The sequence below is a fragment of the Drosophila sulfurigaster genome, chromosome X (genome assembly GCF_023558435.1).
Source record: "Drosophila sulfurigaster albostrigata strain 15112-1811.04 chromosome X, ASM2355843v2, whole genome shotgun sequence".
Lineage (NCBI taxonomy): Eukaryota > Metazoa > Arthropoda > Insecta > Diptera > Drosophilidae > Drosophila > Drosophila sulfurigaster.
Window position 1 is genome coordinate 26,827,088 of NC_084885.1, and position 22,706 is coordinate 26,849,793.

Here is a 22,706-nt window from a genome sequence, read left to right on the forward strand (position 1 = left end):
TTTATTTATTAGACCTAGCAAATATGTAATTTAAGGACAAATCAATGAAATATTTAATGTATTGCGATCGTCGATATTTTCTATGTGTTGGAAAAGACATTCTGCTAATCCAATAAGCGTCGCGGGTAGTTATCAATACAATACACTAAAAATTACCAATTAATGTCTCATATACATTAAGCTTAAACTCAAAATTCTTATTTGCATTTTTAAACATACTATTTTAATTATATTAAAAAATTGCTCCATCAATTTGGTTAAACTTTCAGTCAAAAATTTGTAAGAAATAAGACGCTTACTTTTCGAAAATTTCCCCACATTTAACACAGTGTAACCAAGCTAACAATGTGGAAGTGACATTTTTTTGGTATATTTAGCGACTTTTAATAGTATATTTTGAAATGCCACTCGCGGTCACCCTGTTTGTACCTAATACAAATGCATACATATGCAAATGTCTTCTCATCTGCTTGCGTTCGTTGTATGTGTTTGTCGTCGTCGGTTATATGTGTGTGCGAAGTGATTTTTTTTTTTTGGTACGCGAAGCGAAATCTAATTGGAATTAAATAATGCACAGTGAAATGGCAATCGAAACGAAATAAATATAAAACGGCGCGTCGGTCGGGCCTCCCAAAAAGGATCTGCATATTGTAAGTGCGCTTTAAGTGGTATAGGCCATCTATGATGTTCAATGGGCGCAGCCAGCAGCCACAACAACAACAGGAGCGGCACTGCATATGTGTGTGTGTGAACAAAATGAATGCGTCTGCGCCTCTTTTTAAAATCCATAGTTGTTGCTGTGCTACTGGTGCTGCTGGCTGAAGATGCACAACAACTTTTTGGCCTTGGCTAAGAGTACAAAAAAAACAGAACTAAAAAAGTAAAAACAAAAAAAAGGCAGCGAGCATCTTTTGTCGCAGTTGCACTTATGCAGGCCTACGAATGTGCATATGTGTTATAGTGTGTGTGTATGCGAATGAGAAAGGGCAGCAACAACAATTACAACGGCTACACAGCAACCACAACTACAACAAAAACAACAACTACAAGCGTATACAGCAAGTGCAGCAGCAGCAGCAGCAAAGCAAAAGAACAAAACAGAAACACAAAATTGAAACTGAACCCCTTTCAAAAGTCGTGATGCTGCTGCTGCAGTCGCTACTGTTGTTGTTCTTGCTCGTCTACTTCTTGTTGTTGTTGATGATTTGTTGAGCTGCTGTTCTCTTATTATTGTTGTTGTTGATCCAGGATGCAGAGAGAGAGAGAGAGAGCGAGTGCTCTCCTGCAGACACACGCACTCACACACACGCACTCGCACACTTACACAAATGCACGTTCACATATTCACCTTTGCAGGCGGACCAGGGCTACGCAACGCTTACATAAAAGCTAAGCCCAAGGCAAAGCTTTCGCTCTCCAATCAAGCCCAACTAACTCCAGCACCCAATTGCACAAAGGGTTAAGGAAAAATCAAAGGAAAAGTGAAGGCAGGCAGCAGGGAGGCAGGTGGAGTTGCAGCTGCTGCTGTTCGCTTTGTTTTGTAGTTTGCAATGAGCGTGTTCAATGACTTTCAACGTTTGTGGATGCAACGCTTTCCACAAAGCTCACTCTCCGATGCCTGGGAGCAAGATGTGCGCGCCAGTCTCGAACGACACAAGATCAAAATTGCCGAATTGAGCAAAGAACTCGAACAGGAAACACTGTATGTGGAGTATTTGGAGCGTTTGCTATCGGATGTGGAAAAGTATCGTGAATCTGGCGGTGATCCCACAACACTCTTTGAGGCAGCTACCAATCCAGGCGCAGCAGATGCAGCCAATGCACCCAGTGGGAGCAGCAACAATGTTACAGCTGCTACTGCTGCAAATGGCGCAACTTGCAGCGTAACTGGAAATGCAAACGCGGGCGTGGACAAAGACTTTGTAAGTGCAATTGTATTCCTTACTCTTATTAATATTGTTATTGCTATTGCTTTTGTTATTATTGTTGCTTGATTATCTGCAGTCATTGTTGTGCTCTGATCTTGCAAGAGTGAGAGTTTTGTGATTGCGTTAACCGTTAGCTATTACCAGGCGCACAGCATTTCGCATTTTGTAGGCAGCCAATCCCTTTCGCTCCCTCTTTCCATTGGTTGTCCCGTTGTTTTGTTATCAATGCTTATCAGCGCGGTTGGAGCGACAAACTTGTTCAGCTAGCTGAGCGCTGAAAATGCCCTGTAACTAAAAGAAATTATTTCCAAATGGTTTAACGAACCGGTTCGAAATATGACTTGGTGCTTATCTGGAATTTTAATATATTTGGTGGATTTTATTTTCCTTTTAAATATACATAATTAATGACGGTACTAATAATTTAATTGAACGTTTCAAGTTACTTGAATATGGCTTTCCCAATCGTTCGCTGTATTTTGTACTATATCCCTTTAATTTTTCATATACCTTTAAACTTCACTGTCATTCTCAACATTTTGCGAAACGGTTCAAGTTAACTGAACCGGTTTATATGTAAGTTTGTGCTTTAGCGGCGCTTTATGCAACACAGCCGGAACGGTTCGAGTAGTTTTCAAGCATTTGAATTGCAGCTAATTGCGTGCCCTTGCAGCTGATGACGCTCTTCTTGAACCTCCCCCCACTCACCCCCTCCCACACTTAAGCGTACACCGTAAGAGCGCGCTCTTCCTCCATTATTCGTCTGTCCGTTCGTTTGTGCGTTCGTCTGTTCTCCCACTTCGATATCTTTAATTTTGCCCGTTATCTACGCACACACACACACACGCAGTGTCTATGCATGCCTATCTGCATGTGTGTGTTTGTGTTTGTGCTTTTCTTTCGGTTTTGCGCGTCGTCGACTCCGACTGTAACTGTGACTGCGACTCTCTCAGCTCCCGCAGCCGCATCGTCGACGTCGCCGCCGTCGTTGTCATTGTCGCGAGTCGCCGTGTTTCAGCAGTCAGCAGTGTTCGCTCTATAACAACGGGACCCCGAAAAATAAGTACAAAAAGTAACGTTACCCGGTCAATGTTGAATGTGCCAGGTGCCCACCAGTCCCCACCCCTTTCTTCTCTCCCTCCCCACCTAGCTGTTGTCCACGCGTCGTCTGCTCCGCGTTAACCGCGCGCGCGCTCTGCCTTGAACCGGCAGTGCAACAACAACAACAACAACAGCAGCAACAACAAAGAATTGCATTTCATAATAAATAAATGAATGCAAAATAAATAAATTACGTAAAAAGAAAAATAATAACAATAATAATAACGACATCGGCTAAAGTGCGTATTGTTTTTTTTTATCTGTTTGTGTGCCAGTGTTTTATATTTGATTTTGTTTATTAACTTCAATATTTTCTTTTTTTTTTTTTTTGGCGTGTGTGACTTTAACTTGTGCTTTTCAAATTCGGTTGACTCAAATTTCGTGGTCAACGTCAGCGTTGCAGTCGCGGTCGCAGTCGGAGTCGCAGTCGACGTCGCAGCTAGCGTTGCTGTTTTGCTTTTTGCCTTAACTACTTAGTTGTTGTTCTTGCAAACGCAGGGCGGAGCTCGGCTATCAATAGCTTCGTGTTTGTGTCCGTGTCGTTCTCGTGCTCGTGTCGTGTTCGCGTTCGTCTTCGGCTCGTTTTGGCAATTGCAGTTACTAACAACAACAAAAACATCTGACTGCTTGTGTGTATTAAAGAAGAACAACAAATAAAGTGGCGCTGCTGCTGCTTAAGGAGCATGTCTTCCTTCAAGGAGAAATTCAAATTATGGACCAGAGGGGTGCGTAATCAGCAGACACAATGAATAAGCGAGTGTGTGTGTGTGAATATATTGGATTGTGTGTGTGTGTGTGCGCAGCATTTATTGTATATTTATCACAAGTTGAAATCAATAAACTTATCGCAAGTACGCACTCACACATACTACTTACACATCGAGTCGAAGCGAGTCATAAAAAATGGTGTGCGGCTAGTCTATAGGACTTAAACAACAACAACACAGCAGTCCAAAGAAAAGAGCTAAGCAGCAACACGTTAAGAGAATGCGTCAAGCCCAACACACACACACACACACACATGCAAATATCTACACACATACATATGCATGCAATGCCCTTCTTTCGCAGTCCTCTTTGGACGACGACAAAATCCAAATCTCTGTGCCATTCTCTCTCGCTCGCAGTTGATAAGCAGCTGGTGTAGCTATCAGCAAAGACAGCAAAGGCGCCACAGCGAACGAGAGAGAGAGAGCGAGGGAGAGAGCGTGCGTGTATGTGGAGAGGGAGAGCGAGTGAAGAAGTTAGAAGAGGAGGGGAAGGGGGAGGCACTTCATATAGCCTACTCATAATACGTTTGTACTTTATAGACTGCAGCTTGTTTTTGGCCAATTGAAATATGATTAGAAGCGTTTCTGATTAGACGAGTTTCCATTTTGCACCGGGAGCCGAGAGCTGGGGAAATAATCCCACTACCAAATTAGTCGATAGTAATGCTTTATATTAGCCCCGAAAAAAAAAACCAGCTTGCAAAGATAAACTTAAGTTGTATACCCTTGAAAATATGCGCCAAAAGGTCGATTTTCCGTAGAGATTCATCGCATTTTCTTCTTTGCTTTCAATAGAAAAATAAACAATTTAAAAGCCTTTGTTCTTTTGCATTGTCGCTTATCTTTATATTCTGCAAATTTCATAACGTTCGCATAATAAACTCGAGAGTTTTTCAAGCAACCTTTTGAGAGCAATGATTAGACCTGAAAGTGGAAAACAGCTGACAGATAAATTAATAATTATCTTATATGAGAAGAGAACTGAATGAATGGAGCTAGACATGTATTTGTGATGAGTATTCCTTTTAAAATAATGGTTTAATTACTATACACAGCGTACATTAATGTTGATAAGTTTCTTCTGTCACTTTGCAAAGTATTCCAGAAATTCAATTGACTTTTGTTTTGTGATTAAAACAGAAACGGATAAAGCACTTCAACCCCTACTTTAGCCTCTTCTTTTCTGTATTATTTAAAACATATATGTATTTACATTTAAAAATGTAGAATCAATGCCATGAAAGTTCATGCAAGTTTCTCTTAGAGTTCGGTATTTCTATTTAAAGCTGTAGTTAGTTGACAATCGAATACATTTAGTTAATAATAATTCCGATTTCCTAATGATAAATGATAACATGTTTATGTTATGTTATAAATGCCACCTGTGCATCAGCAATTATTTTTGTTGTGTTGTTAACAATTGGGAAATGTCACAAAATATAATTATTTTGAAATGTCATGCTAGTATAGAATGTTCCAAAGCTTTCAGCACGCCGCCTTTTCTTTTTTATCAGTCAACAGCTGACTGTTTCATCTGCTCTTCGAACCGATAAAAAATATTCAACTAGAAACTGAGTGCAGTAGTTGAAAAAATTTCATTTAACACGCCCTTTATATGCTAGAAGAACTTTGCTTTTTAATAAACGAAATGTATTAACACGTGGGCTGAAAAGTCCCGGGCCTTACACATAGGTGGCGCTAGTTTTTTTGCAATCACCTTTTTTTCAGTTAATACAATCCTTCAGAAGACAGCTGCTAAAATTTCATGATATTCTATTCATTAGTTTGTAAGTTATTGAGCTAAGAGTGACACTACTTTTGCTATTTTCAAAACAATGGATCAAAAGCAATTTCGTGTTCTAATCTTACACTGCTCCTTGATGGGAAAAAATACCGTTCAAGCACAGTTTTGGCTTGAATAGTGTTATGGGTACTCCTCTCCATCAGAAACAACAATTAAACGTTGGTTTGCTGAAATCAAACTTGGTCGTAGAGACACCGATGATGCAGACCCCAGTGGACGTCTAAATGGGGAGGTCACACCAGAAAACATCAAAAAAATCCACAAAATCGTTTTGAATGATCGAAAATTAAATTTGCATGAGTTAACTAACATCGTAAAGATATCAAAAGAACATGTTGGCCTAATATTGCATGAACATTTGACTATGAGAAAGCTCTCTTCAAAGTGGCTGCCGCGTTTGCTCACTTTTGACCATCAACAAGAATGTGTTCATGATTCAATGACAGTGACAAAACTACATGAATTTAGCTTAGAATTGCTCCCACATCCACCGTATTCGCCAGATTAGGCTCCCAGCGACTTCTGGAGGTTCGCAGTCATGAAAAAATATTCGCCGGTAAAAAATATCGTAGGAATGAAGAGGTTATCACCGAAATTGAAGCCTATTTTGAGGCAAAAAATAAATCTTTCTAAAAAATTTATATTGAAATGTTACAGCGGCTCTGGAATGATTGCGATGCTCTTGATAAAGATTAAATTAGTGAGTAACGCCAATTTTGATCCAAAAAAGGCGTGTTTTCTTTGTTAGGCCCGGGACTTTTCAGCCCATGTGTTACTATATATTTTTCTGTGAATTTGTAATCTTTAATCTTGGGTGTTATTTCTGCATCTCTAATTGCTTAGTTTAAACGCCGTTCAATTGAATTTCGTTAAGTTTCGTCAAGCTGCAGAAGTGATCACTGATCATTCCTTTGGTAACAGTTTAAGAATCTTTAACATGCTGTTAAAGAATTGTTAATGTTAACATTTTGTCTGTTAACGTGAAATGATTTTGCTGCTGCTGCGCTGCTCCTTTTTTGGCACTTTTCTTGGCGCATTTCACACTTAACAACAACAAACAAACAAATGTGATGCTTTAAGTTGCCGTTTCAGTTGTTGTTGTTGTTGTTTTAGTTGTTATTGCTCATGATTCACATTCACACCAGCTTGTTGTCGACTACATGAGTTTGCAAGTATTTATATATGGGTGTGTGTGTTGTGTTGCGTGTGCGAGTATTGGGTGTGTGTGTGTGTGTGTGTGTGTTGATTGAAAATATGCTAAATAATTGTATCGACATGGCGCACACGAATATGCGAGCAAAAAGCCGCAGTGAGAGAAGTGAGAAGTGAGCAGCGACTGCATGACTTGCGTGGCGGCCAAAAAAGCTGAAGCTGAAGCTGAGCTCAGCTCAGTTCAGTTCATTTTGACGATAAAACAAAACTCGTTAAATGTGTGAGTGTGCATATGTATGAGTGTGAGTGTGAGTATTTCTAATGTAGCTCTAACTGTCTGGCTAAGTGCGTGTGTTTGTCAGTCTCCATCTGTGCCTGTGTGTGTGTGTGTGAGTGAGTGGGCGCGTGTCTGTCTCTGCCTGTATGTATGTCTCTGTGTGTGTGTGTGTGTGTTCGACCTTCGCCGTCAACTTTTATTGCACGCTTTCTTCTTCGCTTCGCTTGGACACACACAAGCACAGAGCTCCACACAGAGTCGTCACACGCACACACACATGTGCAACTGTTGCCGGCTGCTGTTGAGCTCGTGCTCACCCCCACCCCAACACTCACTGGCATATTCGAGTACAACAACAATAAAAGTAAAATAAATGCGGGAAAAAAACACGAATTTTGTTGCCAATTTTCTTTATTTATTTCGCTTGCACACAAAAAATCAAACAAAACACATTAAAAAGTTGCTCTCTTTTAGTTGATTTTTTTCTGTATAGTTTTCACTTTTTTGTAGACAAAAACAATTTGGCCAAAAAGAAATATGCCCCAGCACACGCACACGCCAAGTTTGGCTTATTTGTCAGTCAGTCAAGACTCTGTTTTTTTCGGGCTTTTGCTTTTTTTTCGCTTGCTGTTGTTGTTGTTGCTGTTGCTGTTGCTGTTAAGTGTAAGCTCGCAACGTGTTAGAGAAATGCGTTACGTGCCTAGCATGAGCAAATGACCTCTAGATGGAGCCAGTTGCCACAGTTGGTGGAGTGTCGGATAGGGGGAGTGTCTGGGCTGCTTTCAATTGGCAGTGCAGTGCTCGAAGGATCTTTGAACTGTAGATGGCGCTGCTCGGCATGCTCAGCCTGTTGACCTTTTTGCAACTCATTCAATTAGTTGTTGTTGCGTATACGCCCCGAGTCTCGCAAGTCTTTGTCGACGACACAAACCTTGATTGAATGCTGAACTCATTGCTCCATTTCCACGAAGCAACACACACACACACACAGATTATTTATTATGCCATTCGAGTTCAAACTATAAACGAATCAAGCGTCTGAATGTCTGAAATGTTGTGGGTGTAAATGAATACACCCTTGTTCCCTTTTTTATCTGCGGCAATCTGGCATTGCTAAAGAAACGAAAAACGGTTTCAACTTTTACGCTACACGCTGCACGTAAACACACGTAAAGAAAAAAGCCATAACTCTGCGGAGTCGCAACAATAAACAATGCTCTGCATTGACTTTAATTTGCGATAATAAATTAATAAATCTAAAAAAGAAACAACTATTTAAACTTTACTAATTGTTTGAATTCCTTATTTATCGCCGCATACATTCCGAAAGTCAAAAGCTATTCAAGATACATTTCTCGATACTTCTCGCAAGTTTGTCTTGCCCACTTTTATCACACGTTTACAGCTCGCATTTCTCATATTATTCTGCCACTTTAATCATTACGCTTAGCTTCGGCTTCGGCTTCAGCTTCAGCTTTCTTGACTTCACTTCTTCAATTAATCTGCCTTAAGCCACATCTGCTTCACGCTGACTAAGTTTAGCTGTGGCCAAGCCAGCCAGCCAGAGCACATCTGTTCTTTATGTCAATTATGAACTCGTAATTCCCCCCATTAACAGCTCACTGCTCGACAGCAATCCGGGAGTTATACTGGGAAATCAACAGCACGTGCGTTGAAGACCAAAGTAAAAACAGAGAAATACCTTCAATGAAAACATTTACATTCATTTCATGAATATATTAAGCTATTACGCTTATTAGTTTGGAAAAGAGAAAAAGATATCTTAACAAAGAGTTGAGTTTGCAAGTAAACTATTTCGAAATTTACGGAATATTTCAGTTGTTTGTTTAGGAACCAGAACAGTAGATATAAGATTGAATCATAGTAAGCAAAAGAATGGAATGAAAAAGATTTTATAATTGAGCAATTCCAATTGGTAACAGTCTTGTTAAGACTCTTATCTAGAAAGATTTTCTTGGTAATTTTTTGTAATCTTAAAAAGTGTAAAATTCATGAGAAAAGATGAAAAGATTTGATATGAATTTGGTTAATCAAAATGATTTGTCATTTAAGTGCATAATCTATATACAAAAATGTATTTCCTTTTGTACATCTTTTATTTGTTACGCTAACTTTAAACAGCTCAATAGACCCTCTTCAATTGTGCACGTAGAGGATTTGAAAGTACTGAAAGTTGATTGCATATTTTGCTTAACTGTAATTGCAATTTGTATTCACCATTCACACACGTGTTTATTCACAATTCGCTTTTGTTTTTGTCTTTGTCTTTTGTCTGGTTGCAGAAATCTAGTTTGAATCTACGCGAGGCATCAACTGCGTCATCGGGCGGCAAGGACAAGGACAGGCTGTCCTTGAGCACCGACAACAAATACACACAGAATACACAGAACGATGGCGGCGGGGGAGGTGGCAGCGGTGGTGGATTGAGCTCTGCCCCGCCGACGGGAAAGCGCAGCATGACGGAGCACAGCTTCGAGCGTGAGGATAAAAAAGACAGCGGCAACGAGAAGGACGCGAATGGAGCGCTGCAGCAGTGCATCACTGAGCTGGCTGCCTCCATTGGCACCGGTGCCCACAAGGCCAACGAACAAAGGACAACAGCACCGAATGATAACAAGCAGGAGGCAGGAGTTGCAACTGCGAGTGGAAGTGGAAGTGGAAGCGGAAGTGGGGGCGGAGATGCTGACAAGGAACAGTCGCTGTCGCAGTCGAAGCCGCTGCGCAAGTCGACATCACACTTTGTCACCGTCATCGAGGTCAAGGAGGCCAAAGACAAAGACATCGATGATGCTGCAGCATCGACAACGACATCGTCGACGACGACGACGGTCAATGACACATCATCATCGTCAGCAGCGAATTCGTCGTCGTCAACATCGACACCACCATCGACATTCGCCCGACATTATCCCGAGCAGCGCAACAAAGCTGTAGAGGCGACGGCGCCACCGTTGTCCCCATCGTTGGCCATGTCCACATCCGTCTCAGCGTCCGAGGCCAAAAAGAAAATGCCACCCAGGTAAGCAAAGTGACACTACGATGGAGCAACATTAGTTGCGAAGAGATAATTATTTACATTGTATGTTTAAAGTTAACTGGGGAGAACTAGAGAGAAACATAGCTTGGCTCGAGTCTAGAGGATTATTAGTTAAAAATTTTTTAGGATTTGCTGTTATAGTTTCGGAGATCTAGCTACGTTTACAGACAGACATACGGACTAAACCATACTTAATTGATGGAAATACACATTACAATTATTATCCTTTATTTTGTCCTTCTATTTCAAGCTAAGTTCAATACTACTTTATAAGTGTTCTTCATCTGTCTGTCGTTATTTCTATTGTCTGACGGTCTGTTCCACCTGTCTAGCTGTGAGGGAGAACCCCTTATGCTAAGAACCCTTATGCTCCGTCTGTCTGTCTGTCCTTCTATACAAATGCGTATTACTCAGAGACTACGTTAGATTTATTCTTCGTCTGTGTCTGTCTGTCTTTGTTTTCATATAGTTAATTATAATTCAGTCTGTCCTACATAAATACCAATCACTTAAGGACTAATCCGTTGGTATGTCGGTGTTTCTATTGATAAGTACCTAAAATATTCTTCGACTGTTTGTTCGCCTTCCCCCGTCTATCTTTTTGTAAGTGCCTATAACTCAAGGATAACACTCGATAGTCTTTGCTTATTACAATCACTGCCAGCTGCTAATCGTGATCTTCTCTTGCGTCTCCCTCAGACCACCGCCAAAGAACGTGCGACGCGTCGAGCCGCCCACCATTCCCAGCCAGCAACAGCATCAGTTGTCATCGTCGCCGAAGCGCGAGACACCGTATGTGGGCAGCACGATGCCACTGCCTCCACTGGGGGCGAACAGTTCGGGCGAGAGTCCGGGCAGTTCGCTGGAGCGCAACATTAAGCCATCGGACATATTGCGGCAAAAGTCATCGGAGAGTCTGGAGTCGAAGTATACGGCCAATCGCAAGACAACGCCCGAGCTGAGCAAGCTGGCCAACACACCCGAGCTAATGGAGGAGCTTGGCCGCAAAATGGTGGGCAAAACCGATAGCTTGGAGCACGCAAAGCGCAGCGATGCGTTGAGCACATCGAATGGCGGCAGCCTGGGACGCACTGCATCCACACCGGGGCGGGCGCTGACGCCACTCGCGGGGCGTGGCAACAACATTGTGGGCGCCTCGCCAACGGGCAGTCTCAGCAAGACGGCCAAACTGGCGGCCGTCGACAGCAGCTCAACGAGCAGTCTGGAGAAGAAGTCGCGTGCCTCACTGCAGGCTAGCGATGCGGAGACGGCAAGGAGCAAGGAATCGCTTGCCTCGCAAGGCATATCGGAGGTGGTGAGTGCACAGCTAAAGATGCTAACTATCGATAGTTGCAGTTACTGTACTAACTATCGATAGTTCCAGTTACTATGATGACTATCGATAGTGTGCAGTTACTATGCTAACTATTGATAGTTGAAGTTACTATAACGACTATCGATAGTTTGCCGTTATTATACCGACTATCAATAGTTGCTAGCAACTGCAACTTACTATCGATAGCTTGCAGTTACTATCGAAAGTTGGCATCGGATACGAATCGAATCGATCGATGCAGTCATTAGTAATTATAGTTTCCTATTCCACATCTAATCATATTCGTCTTGCAGATCAAGAGCTACGAGTCGGTGTCATCGTTGAGCTCGGACAGCGCCAAAGCGGCGAACGCACAGCAGGCGGACAACGAGCCGTACTATGACAGCGTTCCGCTTGATAATGGCGATGGCGAGTATGTGTTTATCAAGCCCGGACGCACTGGCTCCTCCTCCAGTCGCGACGATCTGTCGACGCCGGGCAGCACGCTGCCGATGGCACAGCTGAGCAGTCAGGCGAGCGTGACGGATCCCGAATCTCCCGGCCGTACCTCCAACTATGTCAACATTGACTACTTTATGTAACTATCTAATTGATTATTATGTAACTGAAACGTTTACTAAGTTCATTGCATCTCTTTTGCTTACAGTCAGAGCAACGAGACGCGCTCGAGCTCGCTGGACAGCGATGGCGAGTACGAAGGTCCGCCCATCTTGCGGACCATCTCGCATGACGAGCAACAGACGACGATGACGACGACGTCATCATCATCCACATCACAGACGCCAGGCGCATTACGCAAGGTGCGTTGTGACTTTTGTGATTCAAGTTCTATCATTCAGCTGTTTTGTTTTTATGGCTTTGATTTGTTTAGACTGTTGCTGCTGCTGCTGCTACTGCTGCTGTTGTATTAACCCCCTAACAAAGTTGATTGCTATTGAATCACACGTATTGTGCTTTTGTGCAAACAACTAACAGACTAATTGCTGCAGTTGCAACGATTCAACTCGTATCGATTAATGACTCAGCGCACTCGCCTCTAATTGCCACACACAATTTCACCAATTCTTTGCGCAAATTGTTTCGTTTGATATTTTCTGACTGCAGCTCTCAGCTTCAGCTCAAGCGAAAGCAACTGTTTCAACAACAGTTCTTCGAAGCTGTGCGCAATGCCTTCTTCTTCATTGTGGCCTGCGCCGCGCAGTTCATTTATCTTTGACTTGCTTAACGCCAACAAGGAAACAGTTCAGACTGCGAATGAGGTATGCAATCATCTTTACTTCAACTGCGATTTGAATCTTCTCAGTGAAAATCAATTTCACATATTCAAACGATTACAAACTGATCCCAATTTGATATTGTCTCTATATATTTAAACAATTTTATTAGCCCATTAACCCATTCAATATCAATTTCAATTAAACTGACATTCGCATTCCATAAGTTGCCCTAAAATTGTATGCAAATTGCTTCTTTAATTGGCTACTAGAAACGTTGTTAAGCGTATTCGATAATAACTATTGATGTATAATGCACTGCGCTTGCATTAAACGAGTTGTGAGTGGCAATATTGTTAACGCTTTTTGAATCCATAATTACGGGATTAATTCATATGTCGCTTAAGATAAAAAGAGCTGATCTCTCTTGAAATTATAATATAATAATCGATTGAGAACACTTTTTTTTTTCAAATAATATTTAATGCTAACTAATATCTGATAATATTTACTAACCAACGATTTTATTCTCTTAATATTTTCCACAACTTCTCTTTTTTGTTCTTTGTTTTATTTTATTTTATTCGTTTTATTTTGTTCTTTTTTTTTACTTTCTCTCAACAGAACTTAGTGTCAGCGATACTTGTGAGTACCGAACACTTGTCCAAGCCTAGACTCAGCTCTATTTTAGTTTGTTCTCGTTATTTCTTATTGTTACTGTTATTGTGTTGTTGTCATTGTTGTCCTCGCATATGATTGTGCCTATATATACATATATAGTATTGTATATAGTACTGTATATTCAATGCTTATGTACATACTCTACGTACTTGTGTAAATTTATTTACTATATACATATTTGTTTAGCTTTTATCTGAATGCGCGCTTCTTCTTCAGTGTTAAATGTTCAATGCGATTTTGGTTCACACTTTTTCGTTGCCTTCTTTATTGTGTTCTCCCAAAATTATTATTGTTATCACACACACAAACATAGCTACATATTCATTCACCATTTACACACACACACACACTTGCATTCAATCCTTGCACTATGCAAATTATTTGTCCTCAGAGAACGATTCCAAAAAGATTTTAATGAGTTGTAGCATTAGTAAAAACTGAACTTCAGATTGTAGTAAATAATAGTGAGCCAATTAAATCATAGTTTGATTGCAAATCTCTTTAAAAAGCCGAATCAATTTAAATATTCACGATAATTTCTATTCTAGTTCGAAAATAAAATTTAGTTAAATATACAAAGCTCTAATTAACATTTGACTTAAATATAATAGTTCTCTTGAAGAAGAATATCTATAATAAATATTTCAATTTAGACTCATCAAACTTATTTTAGTGTAGAATATTAGATTATTATTTCTACCATTATTTTTTTAGAAAGTTTATTACTGCATAGTGTGTATGTTGCCCTCTCGCTCTGTCACCATCTATCCGACTCTCTCGTTCCCGTGTACATATCTCGTTCACTTCCTTCCAGCTACTACAACACATATTATATGTATATAAATTTCTATATGTATCACACTATATTATATACTTTATGTTACATTTGTCTACCTTTGTGATGTGCTCCATTTTCTTTGGCTTTTGTTGACATGTTGCAAGCGGTGCAAGGGTTGTAGATAACATGCGCTCCTCCCTGCAAGCATCTGTAGATTACACGAAATATATTATTTATTCTTATGTGTAGTAATTGTAAAATATGTAAAGCTAATGCTTACAATTGTTCCCTGCAGCTGTCTGGCAATGCTCGTGGTGCCAAAATACGTTCCATACTGAGCTCCATCATCCACAGCGAGACGATCTACGTGGAATGTCTGAACAAGATGATACAGGTGAGTAAAAGATCAGATTTGAATTGTCAAATACTCTATAACTAATTCAAACTACATTTTCCACAGTACAAGCGAGCGATACACGCGACGCTGGGCACATCGCAGCCTGTGATCAAGGAGGATGAGGAGAATACGATCTTCTTTAAAATCGATGAACTGCACGAGGTGCACACCGCATTCCTCGGCGATCTAAAGACAATTGTCGCCCACGAGGGCGGCGATGTGTTGATCGGAGAACCGTTTAAGCGTTTGGCGGATATGTTTGATTTGTATAGCGCATTTCTGCATAACTATGGCCAGGCCATTGATACGGTGAAGAAGTGCAGCGCGAACAATCCGCAGTTCAAAAAGATTGTCTCAACGATTGTGGTCAATCTGCAGACGGAACAATCGCTGACGCTGGAGGATCTGTTGCACAAACCGGTGGCAAGAGTGCAAATCAATGCGCTCGTCTTCAACGATCTGCTGCGCGAGACACCGGCCAATCATCCCGATCATCAGCCGCTGAAGCAGGCACAAAAGAACATACAGATCTTTCTCAATCAATTCAATGTGGTTAATCAACGTCTGCCAACGGAATCGAATCGCAATCTGCGTCGCATGGTCCGCAACTCGTTCATTGTCGAGCTCGTCGATGGCCATCGCAAGCTGCGGCATTTGTTCCTCTTCAACGATGTGATTGCGTGCGCCAAGTATAAGGCACTGGGGCGTGATCGCATCGATTATGAGCTCAAATGGTTTATACCGCTCAAGGATGTCAATGCCTACGAGGAGTCGGACTTGGTTGCCGACCTCAAGGAATCTAGTCCCGCGAACATTTCGCAAGTGAAGCGCAATCTGCGCTCGGTGCGCGATCAACTGATACTCGAGTCGAATGGCGTACGCACCGGCGACAAGTATCGACGCAAGCTGGCGGATCTGGAGTCACAGCTAGTGCTGGCCACGCCCAATTTGGTGCTGCGACTGGGCAACAAGGCGAACAACAAGACCATGACCTTCTTCCTCAGCTCGGACTTTGAGCGCACGCAGTGGATGGACTCGATAATGTCGCTCAAGGTGAGTGAAAATATAAGGATTCGATTTCAGAGACTTTAACATTCTTTTAACTCTTTCAGCAAAAGTGCAATCTGCCTGGCGCCAACACGATCAACTCGCTGGAGGTGACCGCTTTCATTGTGGCCATGCAGAAGGGCATGAAGACTGAAATGGGCTCGTATCTGATGCGCAATACAAACGACGAGAGTCTGCTCGTTGGCGATCTGCACATGGGCATTCAGGGACTGCAGGGACTGGAGCAGGCAGCCGACTTGTACATCTGCATTGAGGTCGACTCATATGGCCATTATTTCCGTAAGGCCACCACCAAGATGATCTGCCGCAGCCAGTGTCCGCTGTGGAACGAGAGTTTCATGCTCGAGCTCGAGGGCAGTCAAAATGTGCGTATCTTGCTCTACGAGGACAAGGAGCGACCGCTGCTACGCGCCAAGCACATACTCAAGGTAAGAGAGAGTCTATTGAATCTGTTCAAGCTGTTGTTAACAATTCCATTTCAATTGCATTGCAGCTGAGTCGCAGCTGGCTGACGGAGACGACACAGACGCGTAGCATCAAGCTGAGCGAGACGCTCGAGCTGAACGCCAGCTTCCGCTTTGTGCCCGGCGAACTTTGTCGCGCCACCACAAAGCCTGGTGCGCTCTTTGGTGCCAAAATGAGTCAAGTATTAAAGTAAGTATGCCTTGAAGTAACTGGTGAATAGTGCCCTTAATTATTCATTCGCTTTCTCTTGGACAGGCGCGAGAAACGCGACATTCCGTTCATCATCAGTGCCTGCATACGGGAAGTAGAGCGACGTGGCATGCTCGAGGTGGGCTGCTATCGCGTCAGCGGCTCTGCCTCCGATCTGGCCAAGCTCAAGAAAGCCTTTGAGTCGGGTAAGAGTCGAAAAACAAGTTGAGAATGCAGCCAACTAATAATTAATGTTTTGTCCCCCCCAAATACAGATGCCTATGAGGCGGAGCAGCTGCTGCGTGAAGTCGATATACATTCGGTGACTGGCATACTGAAGACATTCTTGCGCGAACTGCCCGAGGCACTCTTCTCGGATCTGTTATATCCGCGCTTCTTCGAAACATTCAGTGCATTCAGCAACAACAACGAAGCCACACGCATCAACGAGCTGCTCAAAGTGTATGAGGAGCTACCGCAAGCCAACAAATCCTCCATCAATCTGATACTCGATCATCTAATCAGGTAAGTGAACTGAATTATCGATGTCAATTGCTTTCCTACATTATTCATTCATTCATTGTTTGTAGGGTGCACGAAAAGGAGACGGACAACAAGATGTCGCTGCACAATCTGGCAATGGTCTTTGGTCCCACATTGCTGAGACCAGGACAGACGCAGGTCAAGCAAAAGGATCCGCTGGCAGCGAGCACCGTGGATGTCATGGCACAGGCGGGCATACTCTACTGTTTCCTGCAGGCGCGCATCAAAAAGGATTAAGCAGGCAGGCATTGAGGCGGAGTCCACGTCTTTTTGTCTTTACTCTGCCGCACACACACAGAAGAAATATTTACATATGCATAAAACTTTATGGCCTATGCTTCAAACGCTCACAACTCCCGCCCCCGGTCCAAAACACACACACACACACTGATGATTTGTTAGTCAATCGAGTCGATAAGCAAAAGTGAACAAAAGTGCTCGAAATCGAGGCCCAAATCAATGAATCGATCGACACAAACACACACACACGTGATGTACATGCGTAGAAGAGTGTCCAACACTATTTGCTGCTAATCCCGGCTCTAGTGTCCTGTGCGAGGACACTAGACATCTTCCCTAAACTCCCCCAATGGCTTTTAGCTGCTTTTGCTCGTATATTCTTAGAAGACAAACAAAACAAATTGCAGGAGAAGAACAACTACTATATGCTTTATCGATATACAACAAAAAAAAGGAACGTATATACAATAATATATATATATATATACATATACATAGGCGCAGCACAAGCTCCCCGGCCCCTGGCCCCGCCCCCATCCTGCTTATTGCAACAATTGCATAATTAATACGATGGATAAGAATGAGAATCAGAATGAAATTGAGAATGTGAGAGAGAGATAATGGCAAATATTTTCAATATTACGAGTACACACAATATACATATACATACTATATCTATATTCTATATATATATATATACATAAATATATATATTTAACTACTACTTAGTATACTATACATATTACTAAACACACAAACAAACAAAACAAAAAACAAAATGCAAAGTCTTTAGTTTGCGGCAAGAGAATATTGATGATAATGGTGTAATAATGATCACGGTAATGATGATATATGTATGTGTATGCTTAAAAGATTCTGTTTTTTTTTCGTCTTGTTTTGTATTAATTACTTAGGTTTTATATAAACAGAAACGTAAAATAAAGTAAAATATATTCTATTTAGAAATGCTGACTTCAATAACTCGGAAATGTATGCTACGAAACCATCATTAATGTTGTTGTTGTTCGCCACTCGAAGCTGCTGCGTCTAAATGTCTAAAAAGTGCCTGATCAGCAGGTGAAATACCAGGCGAACATAAATCAGCAGTAAGCTGATATACAGCAAGTTACTCGCGTGGCGGCATCTATCAGTTGCTTTCGGAACTGAACTCGTGGGACCCAAAAAAAATCTCAATCAGCAGCTCAAATACCAGGCGAACATAAATCAACAGCAAGAAGATATACAAAAAGTTACTTAAGTGGCGCCATCTATGGTTTGTCGTAGGAATTTAACTTGGCGAACCCTCAAAGTATGCTACAAAAAATATTTGCTGCACATTTCATTATTAGATTAGAAAAGTGATCATATCTCGGCCATATCCTTACGTATTTTCAAAGGATTTATTGCACTCGATTTGTGGAAACTCAATCTTTCGATGGGCATCAACAAAAAATGGGATCATCTAAGAATCCAACACTTGTAAAATTTCAGCTTCGGGACGAACGGAAATTTATCAAAAACAGAAAATCCTGAATATCTCGAAAAATAACAGGGCGATTTGAATGTCCTTTGGCTAGTTGATAGTCCTATTTCAACGCTATCGTTCGACACTACTTTCGTCCTTTTCCTGCAAAGGACTCCCGAGTTAAAGCAACTTTTTCATATACGAAAAGGTCCTTGTAACTCGGCCGTTTGAAGGACAATCCAGGATTTTGTAGTACCATTCGATTGCTTACACCAAGATATATCGATCTGGAGAAGGACATGCAAATCGTCCTTAAAATGGCTGAGATAAAGGACATTTTGTGTTTTATGGCCAAATTTTGTATGCTCACCCCTGTAAAAATTTTCGGTGCTATTTTTTTTTTGGATTCTAAAAATCTTTGAATGCCAATCGATAGATATGCTAACAGTGAGTTCAAAATGACACGTCCTTTCAATATCCTGCAGTATCCTGACCAGATATGGCAATAAATAGAAAATTCTGCGCTGCCAAAAAAAAACCCAAAAAGTATGCAATGAATTCGAATATTCTTTTTGTTTTATACATACCGCAAGAATGCAGCATATTTATTTTTCTTTACATTAAAAGCAGTTAACGAATTATATTCTCTTGTTTTAGATACATATCTAGATAATGTACATTTTATGTCCTATATAGTTATCCTTGCTAAAAACTATTATTCCTCGTCCTCCTCGTTAGCCACCGGTTGAACATTGCTATCGACATCGAAGAAGGCACGACGGCTGCGCTTTGCTTCTACTGCCGCCTGATTATTATCGAATTTGGCTGCTGTGCGCTTGCGCAACTCCTCCACATCGTTTTGATCGTCCTTGGAGGCCCACTCCAGTACCAAACGACGTCCATACAAATGCGTACTGGCGCCTACGGCATCAAAGGCGCGCTTTGCGTCCGATTTGCTGACAAAGTCAACGAAGCCAAAGCCACGATGTGAATCCTCGCCAGGTGTCATCTTTTTGGGCATGCGCAGTGACGTCAGCTCGCCAAAAACTCTGTGAAATAGAGAATTCAAATTAGTTATGTTAGCTTACAATGTAATCCTATTTTGTCTGGCCACTCACTTGAATATGTCGCGCACCTCGCGATAATTCGCCTGGAAGGGAATATTTCGCACCAGAATCTTGGTGCCATTCTGTTGCTTCTTCTCCACCTGGCGACGACGTCCGGTATCAATCTGAGTGCTAAAAGGGATAATCAATTGATATTATTGCAGTTCATATGAGGGGAATTTTGTCACTTACTTGAGCACACGATCGCTGCGCTTGAGCTCGACTAGATTCCCATCAATTTGGGTCAATTGCATGTCTTTGAGAGCGCGTGAGGCGATTGCTGCTTTCTTAAACTGTATAAAGCCACAGCCCATTGAGTTGAGGACTCGTGGGTTCTGTGGATCCTTGCGCTTGGCTATCTCCACAGTGTGAATGGTGCCCAGGTGCTGAAAGTGCTTACGCACTGTCTCCAACGTCGTCTTAAAGTTGAGATTACGCAAGAAAATGGTTGTCTCCACTTCCGGCTCATCATCCTCATCTTCTGCAACTGCAGTCTCTTTCTTCTGCTCCTCCTGCTTGACTTCGGGCTCTTCTTTGGGTTCGGTCTTCGGTATAATGGCTTCGCCGTTCAGTGTCTTTGTGAACGTATGCTCCGGCGCCCATTCCAAATACAGCGGAGCGCTCTTGAACTTGGTGTAGGCCAGCCTCTTGAAGGCCAGTCGTGCTTCGGATGGTTCGCAGAACTCGATGAGCGCTGTGACGCCACTTGGGGGCAGCACAATGCGTCCGATCGGACCGAATTTGCTAAACAGCGGCGTCAGCTCCTTGATGTCGGTTGCAGCGGGCAAATTCTTGGCCAATATCACAGTGTTGGAGCGCTTTTGATTGGGTTCATCGAAGGCGCTGAGACGCACACCTTCCTCCTCCAGGAACTTTTTCATTTCGATGACAATTTGCGTTTCGCCGAGCGCCAGGCGAACGGCAGCACTGCTGCCACCTTCGCTGGTGTCCAGGATGCGCTCCTTGCTGGTGTTGAACTGCTTAGCCAGCAGATCAGCCACAGCATTGGCGCCCAGAAACAAAGAGTTCCATCCAATTGGTTTCTGTGCGTTCTGCTTCAATTTCAGCGCCTTTTTCTGCTTAAACGAAAGACTGGCATCGTTATCGATATCCCGCTGCTCGTCGGCGGCATTGTCCAGCTCCTTGCCGGGTAGCAGATGCAGCAGTCGGCCACGAAAATCGCTGCCGTCGAGCGCATTAAAGGCTTGCACCGCATGCTCGGGCATCATAAATGTAACGGTGCCAAAGCCTTTGATTTGACGCGTAATCTTGTCCACTGGCAAATTGATCTCGACCACAGGGCCATACTGTTTGAACAACTGCTGGAGATCGTCCTCCGTTGTGGTGTATGCCAGATTGCGAAAGAAGATGCGGCCGGAATCCGAGATGTTCTCCTCGCTGCGCAAACTATCCTGCTGTTGCTTCCACTTGGCATTGCTGCCACTTGCTGACGCATCGCCAAGAGCTGCAGTTTCACCATTTTTATTCGCCTTGGTCAGCTTGTTCTTTTCGGTAAAGTCAGAGAAGAACACCTGTTTACCCTTGATGAAACTCTTGTTCTTCAGCATGCCCTTGGCCATATCCTTCTCCGTCTTGAAACCCACATAGCAAAATCCATGCACTTTGCTCGGCAAACGCACAGAATACGGTTTGAGTGGCTTGAAGAACTTGATAACATCCTGACGCTTTATGTTGTATGGCACATTGTGCATCTTGATGGTAAACAGCTCCAAATTACTCTTGTCTGCTTTCGGTGTTTGTGCCTTTGGCTTGGCTGTTGAGGTTTCGCTTTGCTTGCCCGCCATCAGGGACTTCATGTACTCCAGATCACTGATAGGTTTTTCGGCCAACTTTTCGCCAGTCTCCTCTTCCTCCTCCTCGTTATCATCGTCATCGTCATTCTCCTCATCTGATTCCTTTTCCGCTGCAGCATCAACGTTGCTACTGGCACTTTTTCCCTTTGATGCAACCGCATTCGTCTTCTCCTCCTCATGATCTTCATCATCATCATCTTTGGCTGTTTCGGCAGTGTTTAGTCCCGCATCGTTGGCCCACAACGAGCGTGTCTTGTCGTGCGCTTGCATAAACTCCTGGAATGCCGGATCATCTTTATGCTTACCCAGTATGGTATCTACTTTAGACTGCTTGTTCTTTTCTCGTTTCTTGTCCTCCTCGTCTGCTGCAGGCTGCTCAGCTGCCTTCTGTTTTTCCAGATTCTTTTTGCTATCCTTGGCGTATTTGCTCCACGATTGTGGCTTCTCCTCGCTACCCAGCGATGCACATAATTCCACCTTTACGCGGCTTGTTTGAATGCAAGTGTTGTTAAAGTGTTTGATGGCCGCTTCAGCCTCGGCCTCGCTGCTGTAACCAATGAAACCGAATTGCCGAAATTTGCCATCGGCCGTATATTTCAGTTGCAAATCTGTGATTGTTCCTTTGGCACCAAAAATATTGCGCAGCTTCTCCTCGCTGATCTGCAAATCAATGTGTGCTTTGAAATAAGGTCAATTGCAGTACGTTTTGTTGCACTCACCTGCTTGGGCAATTGTTTAACTATAATACGCGACATTTTTTCACTTTTCCGACTTTCAAAATTGTGATGAAATTAAGTTTACAGGCAATGCATTTTGTTTACGGTGGTCGCACGTGTTGCCTGAATTGCTGTGTTCAATTGCAAGCAGTCTGGCAACACTGACAAGTAGTGTTGTGAAGCAAACAACATGCTGTTAACTTAACAGTGCTGTAAATGCCAACCAAATCTGAAAATAACAGTGCTGCTAAGGCGGCAAATTTAAAATTAACATCACACTGATATTAACGGAAATTTGTATATTGTTGAAATTTGTGAATTAATTGCGATACTTACATTTAATGCTGGCCTTGATGCATGACCCCTTTAACCCTTTAGCCGTTTCCGTGTCGTAGCTTCTATTGTTTGTGCATCATTCCGTCTATAAATAATATGTAAATATTTGTAATGCTAGCGAACGAACACATGCATTGCGCTCTATCTCTATTTTGGCATATCAATCACTTTTGCATTATCAGTGATTAGCAGTGGAAAAGGAAAAGGCGATGCAGGTGAACGTGACTCTCTCTCTTGCTAAGCAATTTGTACACTTCCTTCGAGCAGA

General features: G+C 42.4%; 2 protein-coding genes across 5 annotated transcripts; one reads left to right on the top strand and one right to left on the bottom strand.

The window, feature by feature from the left end:
* The first annotated feature begins 484 nt into the window (after window positions 1–484).
* Window positions 485–17,959, top strand: LOC133849348 (active breakpoint cluster region-related protein). Of its 4 annotated transcripts, XM_062285365.1 has the most exons (14): window positions 487–650; window positions 1,357–1,922; window positions 9,336–10,072; window positions 10,790–11,405; window positions 11,720–12,003; window positions 12,073–12,226; window positions 13,265–13,285; window positions 14,395–14,493; window positions 14,560–15,549; window positions 15,609–15,992; window positions 16,058–16,218; window positions 16,285–16,424; window positions 16,494–16,743; window positions 16,809–17,959. In XM_062285365.1, exons 2-14 carry the CDS (start codon window positions 1,551–1,553, stop codon window positions 16,996–16,998), a joined length of 4,398 nt encoding a protein of 1,465 aa, XP_062141349.1. In that variant the 5' UTR covers window positions 487–650; window positions 1,357–1,550; the 3' UTR covers window positions 16,999–17,959. The 4 variants fall into 4 exon arrangements, with proteins under 4 accessions (XP_062141353.1, XP_062141349.1, XP_062141350.1 ...); XM_062285366.1 differs by lacking the exon at window positions 13,265–13,285; XM_062285368.1 differs by lacking the exons at window positions 487–650; window positions 1,357–1,922 and adding an exon at window positions 3,387–3,754.
* Window positions 17,960–19,081: 1,122 nt separating this feature from the next.
* LOC133847124 (probable RNA-binding protein 19) lies at window positions 19,082–22,331 on the bottom strand. Its single transcript, XM_062281924.1, has 4 exons — window positions 22,106–22,331; window positions 19,765–22,046; window positions 19,585–19,704; window positions 19,082–19,515 (listed from the first exon to the last, which is right to left on the bottom strand). Exons 1-4 carry the CDS (start codon window positions 22,139–22,141, stop codon window positions 19,182–19,184), a joined length of 2,772 nt encoding a protein of 923 aa, XP_062137908.1. The 5' UTR covers window positions 22,142–22,331; the 3' UTR covers window positions 19,082–19,181.
* Window positions 22,332–22,706: the final 375 nt, after the last annotated feature.